General features: G+C 41.7%; 1 protein-coding gene across 3 annotated transcripts in view; it reads right to left on the bottom strand.

The window, feature by feature from the left end:
- BMPER (BMP binding endothelial regulator) overlaps window positions 1-17,729 on the bottom strand; it is a 158,432-nt gene that overhangs the window by 47,834 nt on the left and 92,869 nt on the right. For all 3 annotated transcript variants that reach the window (XM_035128736.3, XM_035128737.3, XM_088653429.1), the window contains 3 exons: window positions 13,256-13,301; window positions 8,459-8,788; window positions 3,427-3,763 (listed from right to left, as the gene is read on the bottom strand). In XM_035128736.3, coding sequence (XP_034984627.3) covers window positions 3,427-3,763; window positions 8,459-8,788; window positions 13,256-13,301 — 713 coding nt within the window. The remainder of the gene's footprint in view (window positions 1-3,426; window positions 3,764-8,458; window positions 8,789-13,255; window positions 13,302-17,729) is intronic.

The raw sequence follows: 17,729 nt of genomic DNA on the forward strand, positions 1-17,729 counted from the left end.
TGCTTTCATTTTATTGATCAATGGTCTCATTATTAACAAAATAAAAATAAAATAGAAAACTCAACAGTCCTCCCCTCACTGTGGTTCCCCAGTGGCTGGTATTCAGAGGTATGGTGTGTCTGATCCTGGTCATTGAGAGCCATATCCTCCAGGAATTTGTCTAACATCCTTTTCAAACCGCCAGAGCTTGTGGCTGGTTTTCCTTTTCTCCCAACCCCGCTGCACCTGCCAGTGAAATCCATAATTCTAGAACCAGACTTGTCCAACAAAGCTGCATGGCGAGAGATTGAGGACAGGCAAAAAGGAAGTACTTCGGGAATTTATTACAAATTTAGTGGTGATCAGCTGATCTGCTATGTGACCAGCTTATATATATATATATATATATATATATATATATATATATATATATATATGTGTGTGTGTGTGTGTGTGTGTGTGTGTGTGTGTGTGTGTGTGTGTGTGTTTAAAAAGGGATCAGATAAATTGGCATTTGGCTGACCACTGTAGACAGGGCCGGATTTAGGTTTGATGAGGCCCTAAGCTACTGAAGGTAATGGGGCCCTTTATAGGTCCAGCTGTCCTTTGTCAACAACAGATTGTTGCTGTTTTTTGTGTTGAATGTATGCTATATGGAAATGAGCAAACCAGTGATATTTTAGGGAGCAGGCTAGCAGGCGGGGCCCATTACTTACATCATAGGAGCCTACATAACACAAAACACTGTTGCTGTATGTAGGTTTTATTTTATTTGTTTTTTATCTTATATCTTATATCTTATCTTACATCCAATTTTTTTTCCTTTAATCTTTTTTGGGGGGCCCAAGAAAGTGGGGCACTAAGCTATAGCTTGTTTAGCTTATATGTAAATCTGACACTGACTGTAGATAACAGGATGCTGGGTAAAATGGACCTTCTTCTGATCAAGCAGGGCCTGGATTTTTGTTTTTAAAGTCCTGAATGGTTTAGCAATAGTGTACTCTTTGAAGTAAAGCACCTAATCTTCAGAAGACGTAACCTTTACAAAAATTCTGGCCATGTGTAATTTTATTTTCTATTGTGGAAAGAATAAACTAGCCACGGTAACCTTTGCACATCATTTTTTGCTGTGATGTTTGGTATCTGCCTTTGCCAAGATATAAATCACTTTTGTTCCTGGTGTCAAGAAATTTAGTACACTAAATTAATCATAAGAACCTTAAGAAGAGGAAATGGGGGGAACTCCCCATTATGGAAAGAAAAGAGCAGATGCTGTGCTTGATGAAATAAAGCCCGATTCCTCCGTACCTGGTCCTCATTTCCAGTTTTCATCACTTACCTGTGAAAAATGGCAGAAGTAAAATTGAACTATTGCTGAAATATAGGCAACAGTTCTCCCTTGCATAAGCATTCCAAATGCTCTTTGTTGATCTAGCCCAAGAGAGGAAAACAAAATACCACAAGTGCCACAAAATACCCTTTCTTCTTTTTTGGACTATACTTCACTAAGGGCATTGCTTCAGATTCAGTATATAATATATTGTTGTATTAATCTCATCCTTTGCACATATTTCAGCTCTCCAGTCTTCTGCACTATTGCAGTCTGAAGCTTAAGAGTTGCTTCTGTGTGTTGTGAACCCACGGTGCAGTGGCCTTTGTGTGGATAATGTGATTACGGGAGTGAGGCCAACCACCCAAATTATGCATTTTCCGTTCAATGGAATTCCAGCTGCTTGGGGAGAAGCCATGTAGGTGGGGGGAAGTCTATATGATCATGCTATTCACAGGTGGGATCACATCATGTGCAAGCAACTCCCATGCTGTTGGCAGTATCTGTGAAGCCTTTGTCAAGGCTGGTTTGGGCCGAAGCCATTAGGGAGTAATAACACACATGAATTTCCCCAGGTGCCCTTTAGCATCCAGAAGTGCAAAATACTTTTTGCAGTCGTAACACTCTTTATGGCAATCATATGTATATTCCTTGCCTAGACCAAAATAACAAGCAGTAAATGTGACATCAAGTGGGAGAAAACAGACTACTAACACTAAGCACTGGACACGCACTGGGGAGTCCTGATTTGTCATAACTCTTGGTATATATTCACTTATGAAATAAAAAAGTTGTACATTTGCTGGAAGATGGCTACATACGTGCTGAACAAGAAACAGAAAGTGATGTCCTCCTAGTTTGGACTTAGATGGTCCTAGATTTGATTTACCCTTTGTCATCCTAGCAGATAAAACTAATCTCAGAAAAGTATTTTTCATGGTTTATATTCAAATAAGCAAATCAGCACAACCACACTAAGCAGATCTGTTTTAAATGCTCACAGGGCGGGCTTGTGAATAGCAACTTGTCTGGTCCCCTCTGGTAAATAAGACTCCCAGCTAGGTGATCATTCAGGGAAGCTGCTATAAATTATCCATTATCATTTGAAAGCAATTTCATTTATAAACCTTCACCACCAATGACCATTAAATCCTTTTTTCCACCCATCAGCATGCATAGCAATGTTTTCATGCTGTGAAGGCACAAATCCCTTTAGAAAATATATTGTGAACCTTTCAAAAGGATACTATTTAGTTTCAATTGGCTTTACAGAGTAAACAAAATGTTTGAGAGAAGTATCAGCCAAGCTTTCTACCTCTTTTATGTCATTTGGGGTTGAGTTTTGAGTTTACCTTTAATAGGCAGTGTCAATTAGTTTCCTTGACAATGATTACTAAGGGACCCCTGACCAATAGGTCCAGTCGTGACTGACTCTGGGGTTGCGCGCTCATCTCGCATTATTGGCCGAGGGAGCCGGCGTATAGCTTCCAGGTCATGTGGCCAGCATGACAAAGCGGCATCTGGCGAACCAGAGCAGCACATGGAAACGCCGCTTACCTTCCCGCTGTAGCGGTTCCTATTTATCTACTTGCATTTTGACGTGCTTTCGAACTGCTAGGTTGGCAGGAGCTGGGACCAAGCAACGGGAGCTCACCCCGTCACAGGGATTCGAACTGCCGACCTTCTGATCAGCAAGCCCTAGGCTCAGTGGTTTAACCCACAGCGCCACCTGGGTCTCTCTATGATGACCACCCCTTGCTATTAATAGCATACTAGCCAATATCCAGTGTGAGCTTCCTCAGAGCAAATGGACTGTTGTTTAATAGCAAGTTTATTTATTTCCTACTTTGCTAAGCAAAAGTATTTTGGGACTAGTCAATCTCGGCTAACTTATTTGCATGGCTGCAATTTCAGTCCGATATACCTCAACGGTATTTCAAAACTGACACGAGGTGCATACATTTTGGCCCACTGTTGACTGAAATTACCCCTCTCTTTTGCCTTAAGGTACATAGCATAGTTACCATTCTTTACTAACTACTTTTGTAACCCTCTTCTCTCAACCTCTTTTTCATTTCCAGCGGATTTCTAGCAGGTTCTTGCTTTGCTAAGCTTACCGATAAAATGTAGTGTAGTCCACAGTTGAGTGGCACGTCTGAAAATCCCATGCTTTGAGTTTCTGGCATTCCCGATGGGCGCGGAGTTTCACTCTCACTGTTCCTTGGCACAGTTCTGGAAACTGTTTCTTTGGAGGGCGAGTACAGAATTCATTTGACTCCACACGCCACGACTCGGCAAAGTCGTCCACATCAAACTTAAAATTCCCGTCGCCTCCGATCAGGTCATCTCTCTTGTGTCCATTGTAGTTGCCACATAGGCCACAGAGCCTGCCCTTAAGATGTGGTGGAGCCATGACTTCCACAAAACTGTCTCCATCCCAAGAGATTTCCAGGCCTAAAAAAGAAAGCAATGTGAACATGTGCAGCTACCTTATATACTGAACTGGATCATTGGACTATCAAGCCTAGCACTGGCTACTCTGGATAGCACCAGTTTGGAGGATTTCTAGTCCGAGATCTTTTAAACTGGAAATGCCAGGGCCTGAAACTGGAACCTAATGCATTCAAAGCATATGTTCTGCCATGGAGTTGTGCATATGTTCTACACACACCATAAGGCAGGTTAAAAAGTGAGAGGCAACTGCCTGCCCGCCCCCCAAAAAGAGGGCACACAGAACACTCCCCACTTATGTGCATTTAACGTGTTTATTCAGCAATGCAAATATAAATAATTTAATTAATTAAAAGGGGGGGTGGAAAGAGGTTGTGTGTCCGGGGGTGAAAACTTTGGCAAGCCCACCAGCCATTGCACCCAATGTGTTTTGACCATACGTGATTTTGGCTTTACGCACAATCCCTGGAACGTAAGCCTCACATAAGTTGTGGGCTTCCTGTAATCAAACCTCACTGTTTCTGATATATAGCTATTGTGTGTTGCTCAGTGTAGAGGCGATTCTCCTACTTGCCTCTTCAGAGTGTCACCTGCTCAGACATCTCAGCCTCTGCTACATCCTTAACACTTGCAGGCATGACAGCTAAGGCTGGGTTTTGCATACACAACAGAATGATGTGGAAGACTAGGCTGTGTTCGAATTTAATTTTTGATGACTCTTTTTATTCTGAATGGGTGAGTTCTCCATTCATGGAATCACTGAATTGTAGAGTTGGAAGGCACCCCGAGGGGAATAAAGTCCAACCCTCTGCAATGCAGGAATCTCTTGGATAGGAATTAGAATATAAAATAATTAGGCAAATTTGAAGGCAAAAAGTGCAACATCTGTCCTATTTGGAGATATACAGAATGTTGTTGTTGTTGTTTAGTAATTTAGTTGTGTCCGACTCTTCATGACCCCATGGACCAGAGCACGCCAGGCACTCCTGTCTTCCACTGCCTCCCGCAGTTTGGGCAGACACATGTTGGACAAACTCCATGGACAAAGACAACAGGCATATACAGAATAGGACTTTTTTTACACTGTCTTTAGGTAGTTTCCACAAATTCTGCTTAACCATCTTGTGCCTTATTTTCTGAGCTTGGCTCCTTTTGGAAATAACACCAGGGCCCCCAACCACCTTGCTCCTGGTTTAATGTGTGGATTGAAATGCGGGTACTATTTGGATTTCACACTGGTCAAATTATGTGATGAAATTCTCAGCTCAAATTTGTAGCAAAATTTATATAAAAATATCTATTTTAGGGAGGGAGTGTGATTAAATATGCATAGAGAGAAAATATTATTTGATTTTTTTTAAAAGAGCAGAATCAGGACAGAACGTACATATGCATAAATCTGTGCAAAACTGGCTCAGAAGGGAAATAAGATAGTTTTTCAAAAAAGATCTGGGAAACACCTGTGCCTGACACCCTGAATAGCCAATATTTCACAGTGCTTTTCTTAACATATGAACTCAAAATGGCTTGAACGTGCCAACATGTTTTATACTGAGGCAGACTTTGGATCTATCTATCCCAGTATTGCAACATCCCAGTCTAAGCATGTGTGCGCTTGTGCAGCCACTAGTATTAGGAGCAAAGTATTAGACGTGCAATTCACTGTGAGGAATATGAGCCCTTCTAGTTGAAGGGGAAATTATCTGGATGGTAATATGCTTCAATTACACACTACTGAGTGAACCATTACATGCCTTGTTTGTCCAGTCTCTGCCAAAACCGAGACAATGATGCTTGCTGTAGTTTACTGAGCTGAGAGAAGAGACAACCGGAATAACAAGAGAATCACATTTTAGTCGATTTAAAGCATCCAGAATGGTTCTCAGGAATTCAGTGGAATTTCATAACTCAGCTGGCAGTGAAGAGAGACGCTCAAGATGCTTTTAATTAGAGCTTATGAATAATGCTCCTCTTGTGAGCATTCCACAGACAGCCACAAACATTCTCCCCCCCCAATCCTGTGACTGATGAACAAGCCCAGAGCTGAGGTTTTTATTTTGTAGGGGACAAAGAAGCAGGTGTATGAGTTCTTGGCTCAGCAGGATATGCTGTGATAGCCTTTAAATGCTTTCTAGATGTTGACTATGCTTCACATCAATCCTTTGGTTAAAGGAGGCAATATAAATGATCAATCATGGAAGGCCAAGGTATGGGAACCAGGATATCTGCCATACATATTTTTAAACAGCACTTAGAGGAGTGCAGGTGGCATAATTTATGGGGGAGAGGAATGAGGTGGTGTTTAACCATTTCCCCACCTGCCACTTACCCCCAGCCATTTCATATTCTGCCAGGATTCCTAGAGGTGTTGGCTGATGCTGTGAGAGGGGTTGTAGGTCAGTGGTCAAGCATTGCTTTGCACGCAGAAGCTCCCAGGTTCAACCCCTGGCATCTCCAGGTAAGGATGGGAGAGACAACCTGACTGGGACCCTGAAAAGCCACTGCCAGTCAGTGTAGACATTGCAAAGCAAGCTTCACCAATAGTCAGACACAGTATACGGCAGCTTCCTATGTTCCTAAAAGTGGCTGGGGGGGAGGAAAGAGAGGAAGGGATGAACAGGGGGTGGTTATCTATCTATTTATTTTTTTGAATACACCCCACTTTTTGTCAAGGAATTCAAAGCTGCTTTTGAATAATTCAATCCAGCCTCTAATCCATGTGGAAAGTTGCCGCCTTAGTCTGGCAAGTGGGCACCAGTTATTGGAAAGAAGCAGGCCGGGGTATTTATAATCATAGAGTTGCTAGGAGCCTTGTAGATCAGCCTCCTTCCTTATAAGCAGATCTGCCCCCAAGCAGGCACTTCAGGCTGCTTTTTGAAAAAGGAGGCTGGAATTGTTTTTCATGAACAGATGTTCTTTCTAACCATCTGGTGAGTGGAAATTTGGCCCACCAAATTAAAATTCATTTCAATTTGACACCCATAGATTAAACTTTGAAAAATAAAAATGAAACTTATTTAATAAAACATAGTCAAGCATCTTGAAATTTTAGGATTCAGCAACCTCAGATTTCCGTGCCGTCCCATTTACCTGTTTTGTTTAAAGTAGCTACCAGATGTTCTCCATTTCCCAATTAAATCATGCTTCAGGTTTGAATGATGCAAGATGCACATGCACACAAAAGAATGAATCCAGTTGCAAAAGCAATTCATTTAGGCAGAAAGCAAACCCAGACAGATGTTACGCAAGAACACCACACTTCAGGGAGGCACAGCAAACAGCTTTCCTTGCACACTTGGGGTTCAATATCACACCAGTTTTTGGTTCAGCAAGCAACTTTCATGCAGGCCATGTTGGCTGGTGAGCTCGCTAAAGCCTTCTGGATTTGTTTTGTTTTACTGAGTTTGTTTGGGTTGGACATGTTTTACTGAACTCATTCCCTACTCTACAAGCACCTCTGGCACAGTGCTTGCTTATTCCTGATCTCTGCTTTTGCTGTAACTACAGCTGAGATCAGTTGTTTTCAAACTGTGTCCTGCGGGTGCTTCAGAAGCTTTTCAGGGCTGTGATGATAATCCTGAGGTTCACTTGGCAAAGTTACTGTCATTTTATAAGAACCAAACTCCACAATGGCAAAGCAGTCAATTCTGTGTTTATTGCCCATGTCCATTAACTAGGCAACCAATACCCTGGAACCCCCAGTTTAAACACCTGTAAGCCTTGATGCCAGGTGGAGGAGCGTCAAGTAGAAATTTTCTGATAATTCAAATTAATTTGATGGGGATGGGAAAGCTTTTGTGTTGGCAAAAGCTTCCCTGGTTCATTTTACACAAACTTTGCCTATGTATTGTAGCATTGTAAGACTTGGATTGGTTCATCAGAGGTGGATAGACACTTTTGTCGGATCCTGATAAATTTAATTCTTTTTTAAAAGGTGAGCCCAGGAAATAATCTGAGAATTTTTCCTGAGGCATGCATGAAGAGCACAGCTTCATTCTTATGCTGATTCTGATGTTTTATATAAGGATGGAGGATATATTTTTTTTCAAGTCTGCATTTTAAAGCTTTCCTTGCTGGTCCGAATTATATGTGATTTGGAATACAGTAATCTGTTGGATTTTGCATTTCTCTTAATTCTATGATACTTTCAGATTTTGAAAACACACACACACACACACACACAAATTATTATTTTACAGAAAAAAACATGCAAAAATGCTTATTTTAGGGGGAATGCACTGAAAAGCACAAATTTGTATTTTGGGGGGGGGGGAGAATGAATGGCAAATGTATACTTTCGGGATCAATGTGTCCAATTTAAATATGATTTTTCTGTGGGGGTGAATTCCCCTCTCCACAAAAAATATTCAGAACAGGGAGAGAACAAACCTAAAACTGATCACAAACAAAATTGGCATGGAAGGGAAATAGGGAAATCTGTCCGTCTCCTGCATCCTCTCACTTTTGGTTTAAACTGTTTATTATTATTTTATTGTATTTTTTATGTTGCTAGCTGCCTTGGGTGTTACTTCTATACTGAAAGAATGGGATACAACTCTTATGTAAAGTAATGTAAATACCACCTTTGTAGTTACCAGAGCTTAGAGAGCCAAAACAAAACAAAAACATCCATATGCTAGCATGTCACACTTGTGTTACTACTCCGCCCTGAGAACCAGGGCACTCATGTAGCCCCACCTGCTTTGGTTGTCACTTTCAAGAGGTAGCCTTCCAAGTCGATGTGAAAGTGTGGCGTGTCGTAAGGTAGGGATATCCGTGTCCCGTTCCACTTCACTGTGAGGTGCTGGTGGAGGCTGATGGTACTGCTGCCCAGCACAAGGTCTACAGATTTTGTCCAGGAGAAAGAGCGAGTCCGCCTGGCATCGTTCTTCACCAGCACCTGGAAGGGCGGGGTAGAGGAGGAGCAGTCTTTTGTCAAAACGTACTGACATGTTCCCTGAAAGTTAAATGTCCGTCCGTCAAAAGTGTTGTAGTGGGGGTCTCCAAATACAGTGCAAACTCCGGGCTCTGCAGGTGAGTGAGAAACAAAAGCACCATCAAGATCAAATTTCACGTTGGGAAAAGCAGGTATTAAATGAATGCAAATGGCCTTTCAACATTTTGGGCTACTTCATAAACAATGTGACTTAGGCATATATCTAAAAAACGGGTGTGTTTGTGTGTGAATGAGACAAACACACGAAAGGAGACATGAAAACCATGCATTTTCTTTCAAGGGTACACTCAGTGAGAAACCTAGCACTGCTGTCATGAAATGGCCCTTAAGTCCTGGAATGATATAGATAGATTATCAGCACCCACAGTCTGTAGGATCCCCAGTATACTGTTGCAGCTATAGAGAATGGTAAGTGGAGGTAGAATCCATGAATTGTATATTGCAGCTCTGGCAATATACAGGACTGTTTGGAGGGGAGGCTTTCTCCCTCTTTCATAATCCTAGAATTTGAGTGTCATCCAATGAATGATAGAAGATTCAGGATCGACAACTAACGCTATATACAGCATTCCATGTGTAGCTGGTTTCATCACAAAGGTAAAGGAGAAGTTCTGCATTGACATAATAAAGGAAAAGGCAACTGCTGCTGTGCAATCTGGATTAAACATTGCTATTCTTTGGAAGAGAAGAAATTCAAGGCAATGGAATCTATTAAAGCCACAGCCCAACACAGAATTAAGTGCATTTGAAGATCCCACTGAAATAGATGGACTTTTAAGCATGCTTAATTCTGTACTGGATTGTAGCCTAGACTCTCAAATAATTACTGCCAGAACTGCTTTAAAAAAAAACCCAAACAATTTATGATGTCCCAAATGAACCGATTGTACGAATTGGAGCGGAAGAAGAAATAATTCATAGGAAAGTCCTGGCATTTGTTTGTCAGATACATTTAACACCAATGAATCACCATAATCAAATTACAAGTGACAGTTTCAAAATCAGAAAAATGGAAGCAACTGAATCAAAGTGCTAAAAATTCAATTAGAAAAATCAACAGAAGCAGCACTGAAACCTCAACTCTTCTGTCTTTATTGCATCCTCGGAGGTTGAACAGAATCCATTCTGGAAATCCGTTCGACTTCCAAAATGTTTGGAAACCAAGGCGCAGATTCTGACTGGTTTCTAATGGCACAGGTGCACCGGAAGCAATAGCGGAAGCCACGCAGGACGTTCAGCTTCCAAAAAAAAAAAAACGTTCGAAAACCAGAACACTCACTTCTGGTTTTTCAATCATTTGGGAGCCAGAACGTTTGACTCCCAAGGCGTTCGGGAGCCGAGGTACGACTGTATAGTCCTTTAGTATGGTTTCTGAGGGCACCTGCCCTCCTCCTCCTGATGTTGCTACTCTGCTCCTCCATCTGGCCACACATTGAGTCAATCTGTCCCAGACATGAAGTGGGCTAGATTACCTCACCCCTCACTGTGTGGCATCCTGTCCTGTGGACCTTTACAGCAAAAGGAAACTTCAGAGTGTGACCAAACTTTCATCAGGGGGCGGATGGACATAGGAATCGGGAAGAAGCAGTGCTTCATTTCAAGTGGAAATGATGATTGGGTCCCAGTCTTTCTGGGTGCAGCCTCTGGGGTCAGGAAGTTTTTTCCTTCATCCCTGGTGTGAAGTGTCTGTCCCCAGTTACTTAATGCTGAGGGCGCTTAAGCGCTTTTAAGTCTCACTGATTTGAAAGAGAGTGAGTGAATCACATGCTTAATTCTCTCCCCTTCAGATGAATGTGACTTTAAAATGCATGGGTTCGGTTTTGACTTCACTAAACGAATATCCTTTTCCAGATTTACAAGGCATGGGGCCAAGCTGTATATCAACATATGCACCGACATGCAGCAAACGGCCATTTAATTCACATCCCCAGCTCTCACTATCCTGAATCAAGATCATGCAGTTTACTTGTCCCTGGACTTGGCAGTCTCAGTTTAGGAGCTCATGATGCGGTGAGTCGATACTCTAAATTACTTAGCTATTGGAAAGAGTTCTGAAGGATTCTTGGACGGTTTTCACGGTATCTAATAACCCACATGCCACAACACAAAAGAAAGAAATGACCATATTAGGAGGATGGCCCTCTTGCATGCGGGGAGCACTGGAATTCAAGACTCTCGCACAATCTGTGCAAAAGGCAGCGGAGGGAAGACGGGCCAGAACACCAGAAGAGTCAAGTCAATTCCAAAGTGTCCAGATGTAACAGACTCTTGAGGCAGGGCTTGCAGCTAATTTACAGCAGCCAAGGAAAATATTATATAAACCATAACTAAGAGGGATTTGGATGCTTTCTGAGTAAAACTATGACATTAAAAAACAGAATGGAGAGTAATTTGTTCACACATACATAACTCAACGGGACTTGGCTTTTCAAGAACCAAAAATGAAACACAGGAGACAGTTGGCCAAAATGTGAATTAGGCTTCAGCATCAAAGCAAGTTGCAGGTCCTTAAATCAAATGGGGGCAAACATTAATTTGAAAGCTAGGAATATCACAGGCAGAATGAAGCTGAATTGCATTCCTCATAGTGTACAAAAAAAACAACACCCCAGCAACGTGTCTCAACACATTTATACAGGGTGGCTCAAAAGTAGGTGAATCAATGAAATTCACCACAACAGATTATATGAATACACTTAACTGACACACAACATAGTTGGAAAGAATAGTGGAGTCAGATAAAAGGATTACTTTTCTTTACTGATATTGTGAATGATGACAGCGAACTTGAATCAAGAACTTTTGGGCCACCCTGTACTAAGGATAGCTTCACACTTGGTGCACATGCACTGCCAGGAATAACTTATACAGTTGTACAAGTATCTTTAAACACCCATGTATGCATGTCCGGAATGGCCAAGGCCCCCAGGAAAATGTATCCAGAATTTAAATATGCATATATGTTTTGCTCATCTGCAATTTACATGTTTATTGGGTGAAGATTCATTTCAATTGGGGGACCCATTTTCTTTAGGATCTGTTTTGTTTAGGATCCAACTTCCTATTCATCCACCTTGCCTGAGGGCATAACCTGCATAAAACATTTTATCTCCTTGTTGTTATTCCAAGTGCTACTGCCCTGAACCACAGAGAGAGGCAACCCACCAATCTGGAAAGGCCATTTTATTTTGGCACCTTCTCAGGCCTTGCTTGACTTCCAAGAATAAGGAGAAGGAGAGTCTTCATCATTCCGTTGGATAAAAACCTCAGTGGTAAAGTCAGCTATTGTGTTCTGAACCCCCCCACTCTCACTGGAAAAGCTTGTATTGATTTCAGTGGGCATCAGCACAGAAACACAAGACGGACCATTTTATTCCACAACGCCTCAGATGAATCACTTCCCCACAGCTACAAGTACAATTTGTTCCTAATGAAGCTAGTGCACCACTTGGCATATCTCTGCTGTTATTTTACAATGATGTGCCCACTGCTTGGTGTTAAAGGCGCATTGCCTCTGGTTTTTCACATGCTCAGGGCTCTTGTTTATATAATACACCAGGGAGCATCATGCAACAATTTAAGTTAATTGTTCTTAATTCAACCAAAATTACACACCACCAAGATTTAAAACATAGTAAGTTCTTTCAAAATTCAGTTAAAATATTTCAGAAAGAGCAACTCCTATACTCAGTGTTTAATCCCACTGACTTTCCATCTATAAATATTTTCATTATAGCCCAGGAAAACTACAAGCTGCATTAATTATGTGGAAAATCGTTCAGTGAAATTTCTCTCATTATCATTCTGGTATTTTGCAACTATAAATTGCACTGTACACTGTTTAAATCTATGTCCAATTAATGGACTAGCTGTGATTGAAAGGATAGTCTGGGTGAATATTTTTAGAAATATTCACCTGCTGTAATTCAAACCACTGTCAATCATAACCTATTTCCAGGGTGGTGTCCAAGGAATTCTACCCTTTTCGATGTTTATGGGCTGTTCCCTTTTCCTTTTCTCTTTTGTATATTCTTCTGTACGCCGACATATTTCCCATACACCATATTTTGTTTTTACCAGCCTTTAAATTGTACCTCCGTGCTGCCTTATAAATCACGTTGGAGAGACTTAGCATTTAGCACTTGCTTTCTTTGGAGAAAGTAGACTATTGCGCTTTCCAGTAATATACATTCACACCTTCGCAAATGAACCTGGGTCTCTCTCATTTCCCCGGGAATATTTTGAAACATCAAACCCCAATCCAAGAAGTTAGAGTTATTGACTCCTAGTTCCAGACTATTTCTTCAGCGTCTGGGCTTGTTGTCAAGGGTTGTCTTTTGTGAGAAAGTAGACTACTTGCTAACCATCTGGCTACGGTAGCTGTGAAACCAATAACTGGTGTCAAGCTCTGGCTCATTAGGCTAGGCAAGAATCTCCCAATGATGGCAAATGGACTAGGCCAGGAGTAACAACATAGCAGTTGTGTGTGGAAGAGTTCAAAAACTTGTTGAAAAAATGCGAAGAATGAACTTACTCACTTTCAGTGCAAATGGGACAGCATCCTTTTCGGTTGAGGATCTTTCCCTAAATGGGATAAATATAAACAATATTTAATGGCGGGGGGAACACATTTGGAGCAATGGTTACCTTTTGAAAGTATAGAAAAATGTGGAAAGCAGAGAACTTGGTACCTTGACTTCTGCTTCATAAGGTAGGCGGAAAGCCATCCAAAACTTTCCTTTTGCAGCTATGTATCTGTATACAAATCTGCAACCAATCTACTATATATTTTGGAGAGCAATTTGTTTGTCCATTTGTTTGTTGTTGTTCTCTATAAGCTTGGACACCTCTCAAGGTAACGTCTCCAAACTTGGCATGAGGCTTCCCAATGTGAGGGTTGATGTTTGGGTGCTAGGACCATTTTGAATCAAAATGATCCACTAGATGATCCTCATTTTCATTTCCAAATCTACAATTCTATGGTTCTATTGTTTTTATAATGTCAGTTAACGTCATGCTCATATATATAAATATATGAGCTAAGACTATAGTGGCTTCCAATTTAAAGAAATAAAAAAACTTCCATATTGGGGTAGTAGAAGCAAAAATAAACTTGGTTAGTATAAAAAATAATAAAAATTTAAAAATACTCAATTAAGTATATTCAGATTATTATATACCATACATACTAGGGGCATATTAGTTGCGTTGACACATTTCTTTAGCATTCAGCACTCAACTAGTGAACAATTTACACAGGCTTCAAGGTAACACAGAAAAGCAAAGTTAAACACTTTTGCAAAGAAAAATGGTAAAGGGAAAGACAGGCAGCCCAAAGAGACACATGGACTATTGGTGCTGATCTAAAACATACTCCATGATTGTCACTTAAAAGAAGCGAAATTAGCATCAATAGCAACAATGTTCCAGAACTTCCTCCAGCTGCCACAAAGTCAGGACAGGTTGAAGGTGCCTTGAAGTTTATGGAACACTTCAAGCATGTTGAAGAAAGGAGCAGGTAAAGAAAGCAGTCTATTTGGAGCTGGCTCACACACTCTTAATACAGTGGGTCAGTGCTTTGTGATACCTATAGAAGAATACCTATAGAGCAGGCATAGGCAACCTTGGCTCTCCAGATGTTTTGGAACTACAACTCCCATGATCCCTAGCTAACAGGGCCAGTGGTCAGGGATCATGGGAGTTGTAGTTCCAAAACATCTGGAGAGCCAAGGTTGCCTATGCCTGCTATAGAGGAATAGTAGGGAAGGCCTGGTCAAGCTGGTGTGATATAAACAAAGCTTTTTCCACAAGCAAAGCTCTAGCTCTAAGGCTATGCGGAGTGTTGCGTGCCTTATGCTTGCAGGTAAAAATAGAGCAAAGGGTGGAAATTGCAAATCGCGTCATGATCAAATGCTGACAGGTTGAAATTTGAACTGCAATAAGAAAGCATAGCTGCCAAGTTTTCCCTTTTCTCGCGAGGAAGCCTATTCAGCATAAGGGAAAATCCCTTTAAAAAAGGGATAACTTGGCAGCTATGTTAAGAAAGGCCATGGAGAGTTGGCAGAATTTGGAAGTCGCAAAAGAAGTGGGGGGAAGTCTAAAGAACAATGGGGGAGGGTATTGAAGTTTGATGATTAGAATATTGAAGAAAGAGGGTAAAGATCATAGAGAGAAAGACTCACTCAGACATGTATGAAGACTTTTTAATGCAGGTATTTTGCTACATGGGGTCACCAGCCAATTTCTGCAAGCATAGGGGACTGAAGGTTCTACCATAAGGAGAGAAATTGGAGTTTTGGTTTCAGACAGCCATTTTTTAATGGTAACAATATCCCCTGTTGTAGCAAAAGACTTGTAGCAATGGCTTCCAAATTGTTGAATGGGAGCATTTCCTTCGCTTTTTGTTTTTTTAAAAAACAAACAAACCTGAGTTGTATCATTTCTTTTTGTGTGGTCTGGATTCTGTGTCAGTGCTTATAGTGAAACAGATGGAACTTGACCACCTTAATTGAAGCTAAGTCACTTCCTGGATCCAATTTGCCTATAATGTCTTTTAAAAACTGATGTTTTAGACTCTAATCCAGCAAAAGGGGGGGGGGCTACTGTAACTCCATCACCAGAGGCTGTGAACATACTATACCTTTAAAGCAAATTTGAAGCACATTTTTCCCCTCAAAGAATTCTGGGCAAGATAGTTTACCCTTCACAGAATTACAATTCCCAGCCAACCCTGAAGAAACTACAGTGCCCACAATTCTTTGACAAGATAAATGTGCTTTAAAATTGGAGTAAAAGGGGCTCTGTTGCTAGCAGTTTCAGTGTATGTTTTGAGGATAGAAGACATTTTCCTGTACTCTTAGCTTAGTTGCAAATTCTCCTCTTCACTTGGAAGACGACCAGCTCAGCACACAGCACATCATTGTAATAGGGTTGCCAGACTCAGTAAAGGACAGGACTTCTGTGCCTTTAATTGCCCTGCTCTCTCTTGAGTCTGGAAACCTTAAAGAGAAACCAGCAGACCCTTTGTTTAATTTCCAAGCAAAGGGTCTGCTGCTTTCTCTTTAAGTTTTCCAGACTCAAAAGAGAGCAGGGCAATTAAAGGCACAAAAGTCCTGTCCTCTATTGAGTCTGGCAACCCTACATTGTAATCACCTCTAGGGTGCTTAGTTGTAAGGATGAAATACATTCTGCACATGCTCAGAAGCACATCCTTCTACGTTACCATGTTACTTATTTTCCGGGGCTGAGCCTGGGTTTTGAAACCCTTCGTATTAAAAACCTGCCTTCAAAGCCACTGTGATATAACAGCTAGAGGGCTGGTCTTATCACAACTCAACCATAAGGTTTGGTGACCTTGGATCTTAAGTCATCCTCTCTCTCAGCACAACCTACTCCACAAGGTTGTTGTGGAGGCACCACCCTGAAGGAAAAGCAGACGACGGGAAAGCTATTATAAAAGTAGGAATATGAGGAGGACTACATAATGCTGACACCAACTCACAATCCGGTGCCCCCCAAAAAGCAGCCAAGGTGCTGTCATTTTGCAGAGCTGCTTCCTTCAGTACAAAGCACCTGTTGTAATAAATCACCTTCATGTCCTTCAATCACTGTATCCGCAGGGAAAGGTTTTAACTGGGCAAACTAGACTAGCATGGCTGGGAGGTACGTAGCTGAAAAAATGCCTCTCCATTGCACTGGATAGTCTTACCTCAGTGTTTTCATAAAAGGGCTGCAGCCATCAAGGAAGCTGCAAGTGGAAGGAATTCAAGCAAAATTAGGGTATGCCAGCCAACCTGCTATGGCTGGTTACCTGAGCCACCATGCTGGCACGGGAGTCTGTTTTTGTCTTGTCGAATAAGGAAGCCCATTATTACTAACATGTGCTGCTAGAGTTCGTTTGCACCGAGGGCTCCCTTAGGAGCGGCCCGTGAGATGCAATTCCAATTTTGCCCATGAATATTTATAAGCAGACCACATTTGAGAATCTATGAATTTTGTAGGATATTTTATTCTTCCCCTCGTTTTATGAGAGTTTCAGTTTTATATCAAGCGCTATCCTTTTATTTTTCGTATTCTTTTGAAAAGACAGAACTAATTAGGGTTTCTTTCTTTCTTTCTTTCTTTCTTTCTTTCTTTCTTTCTTTCTTTCTTTCTTTCTTTCTTTCTTGGTGGTGGTGTTCCATTGTGCAACAGCAGCAGCTGCTGTTGTTTTGTGCCTCATTTGGCACTGGAGTACGACCGGCAACTTTTCTTTCTGTTTGTAAGAATAGCAGATGTGTAAGAAAAAATTCAATACTGTCCACGTTAGGCATGGGACACAGGCCCCAGAGTAAATCCGAAGCTCAAATCCATAGGCTCAAAATGTATCCACGGAATAAAGATCGCCAAAGATTGTCATACAACACAAACTAAGCCTTGAGTTGCCGCTGAATGCAAAGGACGATGGATAGGATTTTAGTGACCTGTTTTCAGGTCCGTATCAGACGCCTGGTTATCCAAAGGGGGTCCAGAAAGAGGCTGAAATGGCTCAGCCTTCCAGCAGGTCCCAGAGCCCCTTCAGATATCAAATCATTGGGCCCCAGGGGCTTCCACTTTTGTTGTACCTCTCCTAACAAGGATCATGCCTTCCCCATAGAGTCCAAAAAGGAAGCAGCACAGCAGTCTGGGCCTGGGGGGGGAGGGGGGGCTTCTGTTCATCTTGCACAGGTGTGGGAGTTTCCAAGTGCTCCTTGCACACTCCCCCTTTCTGGCATGTAGACTGGATGACCCCTGACCCTAGCTACTAAAATAGCACAGAGCAGTGTTGGGTCCCCTATACAGACAACGGGCTCAAAGTCCTCTGGACACCAGTGCAGCCAATGGCCCAATGAACATTGGAAGCTGCCTTACAATGTGTGAGTATTTCCTGCACAGACTGGCAGCAGTTCTCTGGGTTTCAGCCAGAATATGTTCCATTTCTAATTGGAGATTCCAGGTATTGAGCTTGAAACCATGTGCTCTGCCACTCTACCA

The sequence above is a fragment of the Zootoca vivipara genome, chromosome 11 (assembly GCF_965207765.1).
Source record: "Zootoca vivipara chromosome 11, rZooViv2.hap1.1, whole genome shotgun sequence".
Taxonomy (NCBI): domain Eukaryota; kingdom Metazoa; phylum Chordata; class Lepidosauria; order Squamata; family Lacertidae; genus Zootoca; species Zootoca vivipara.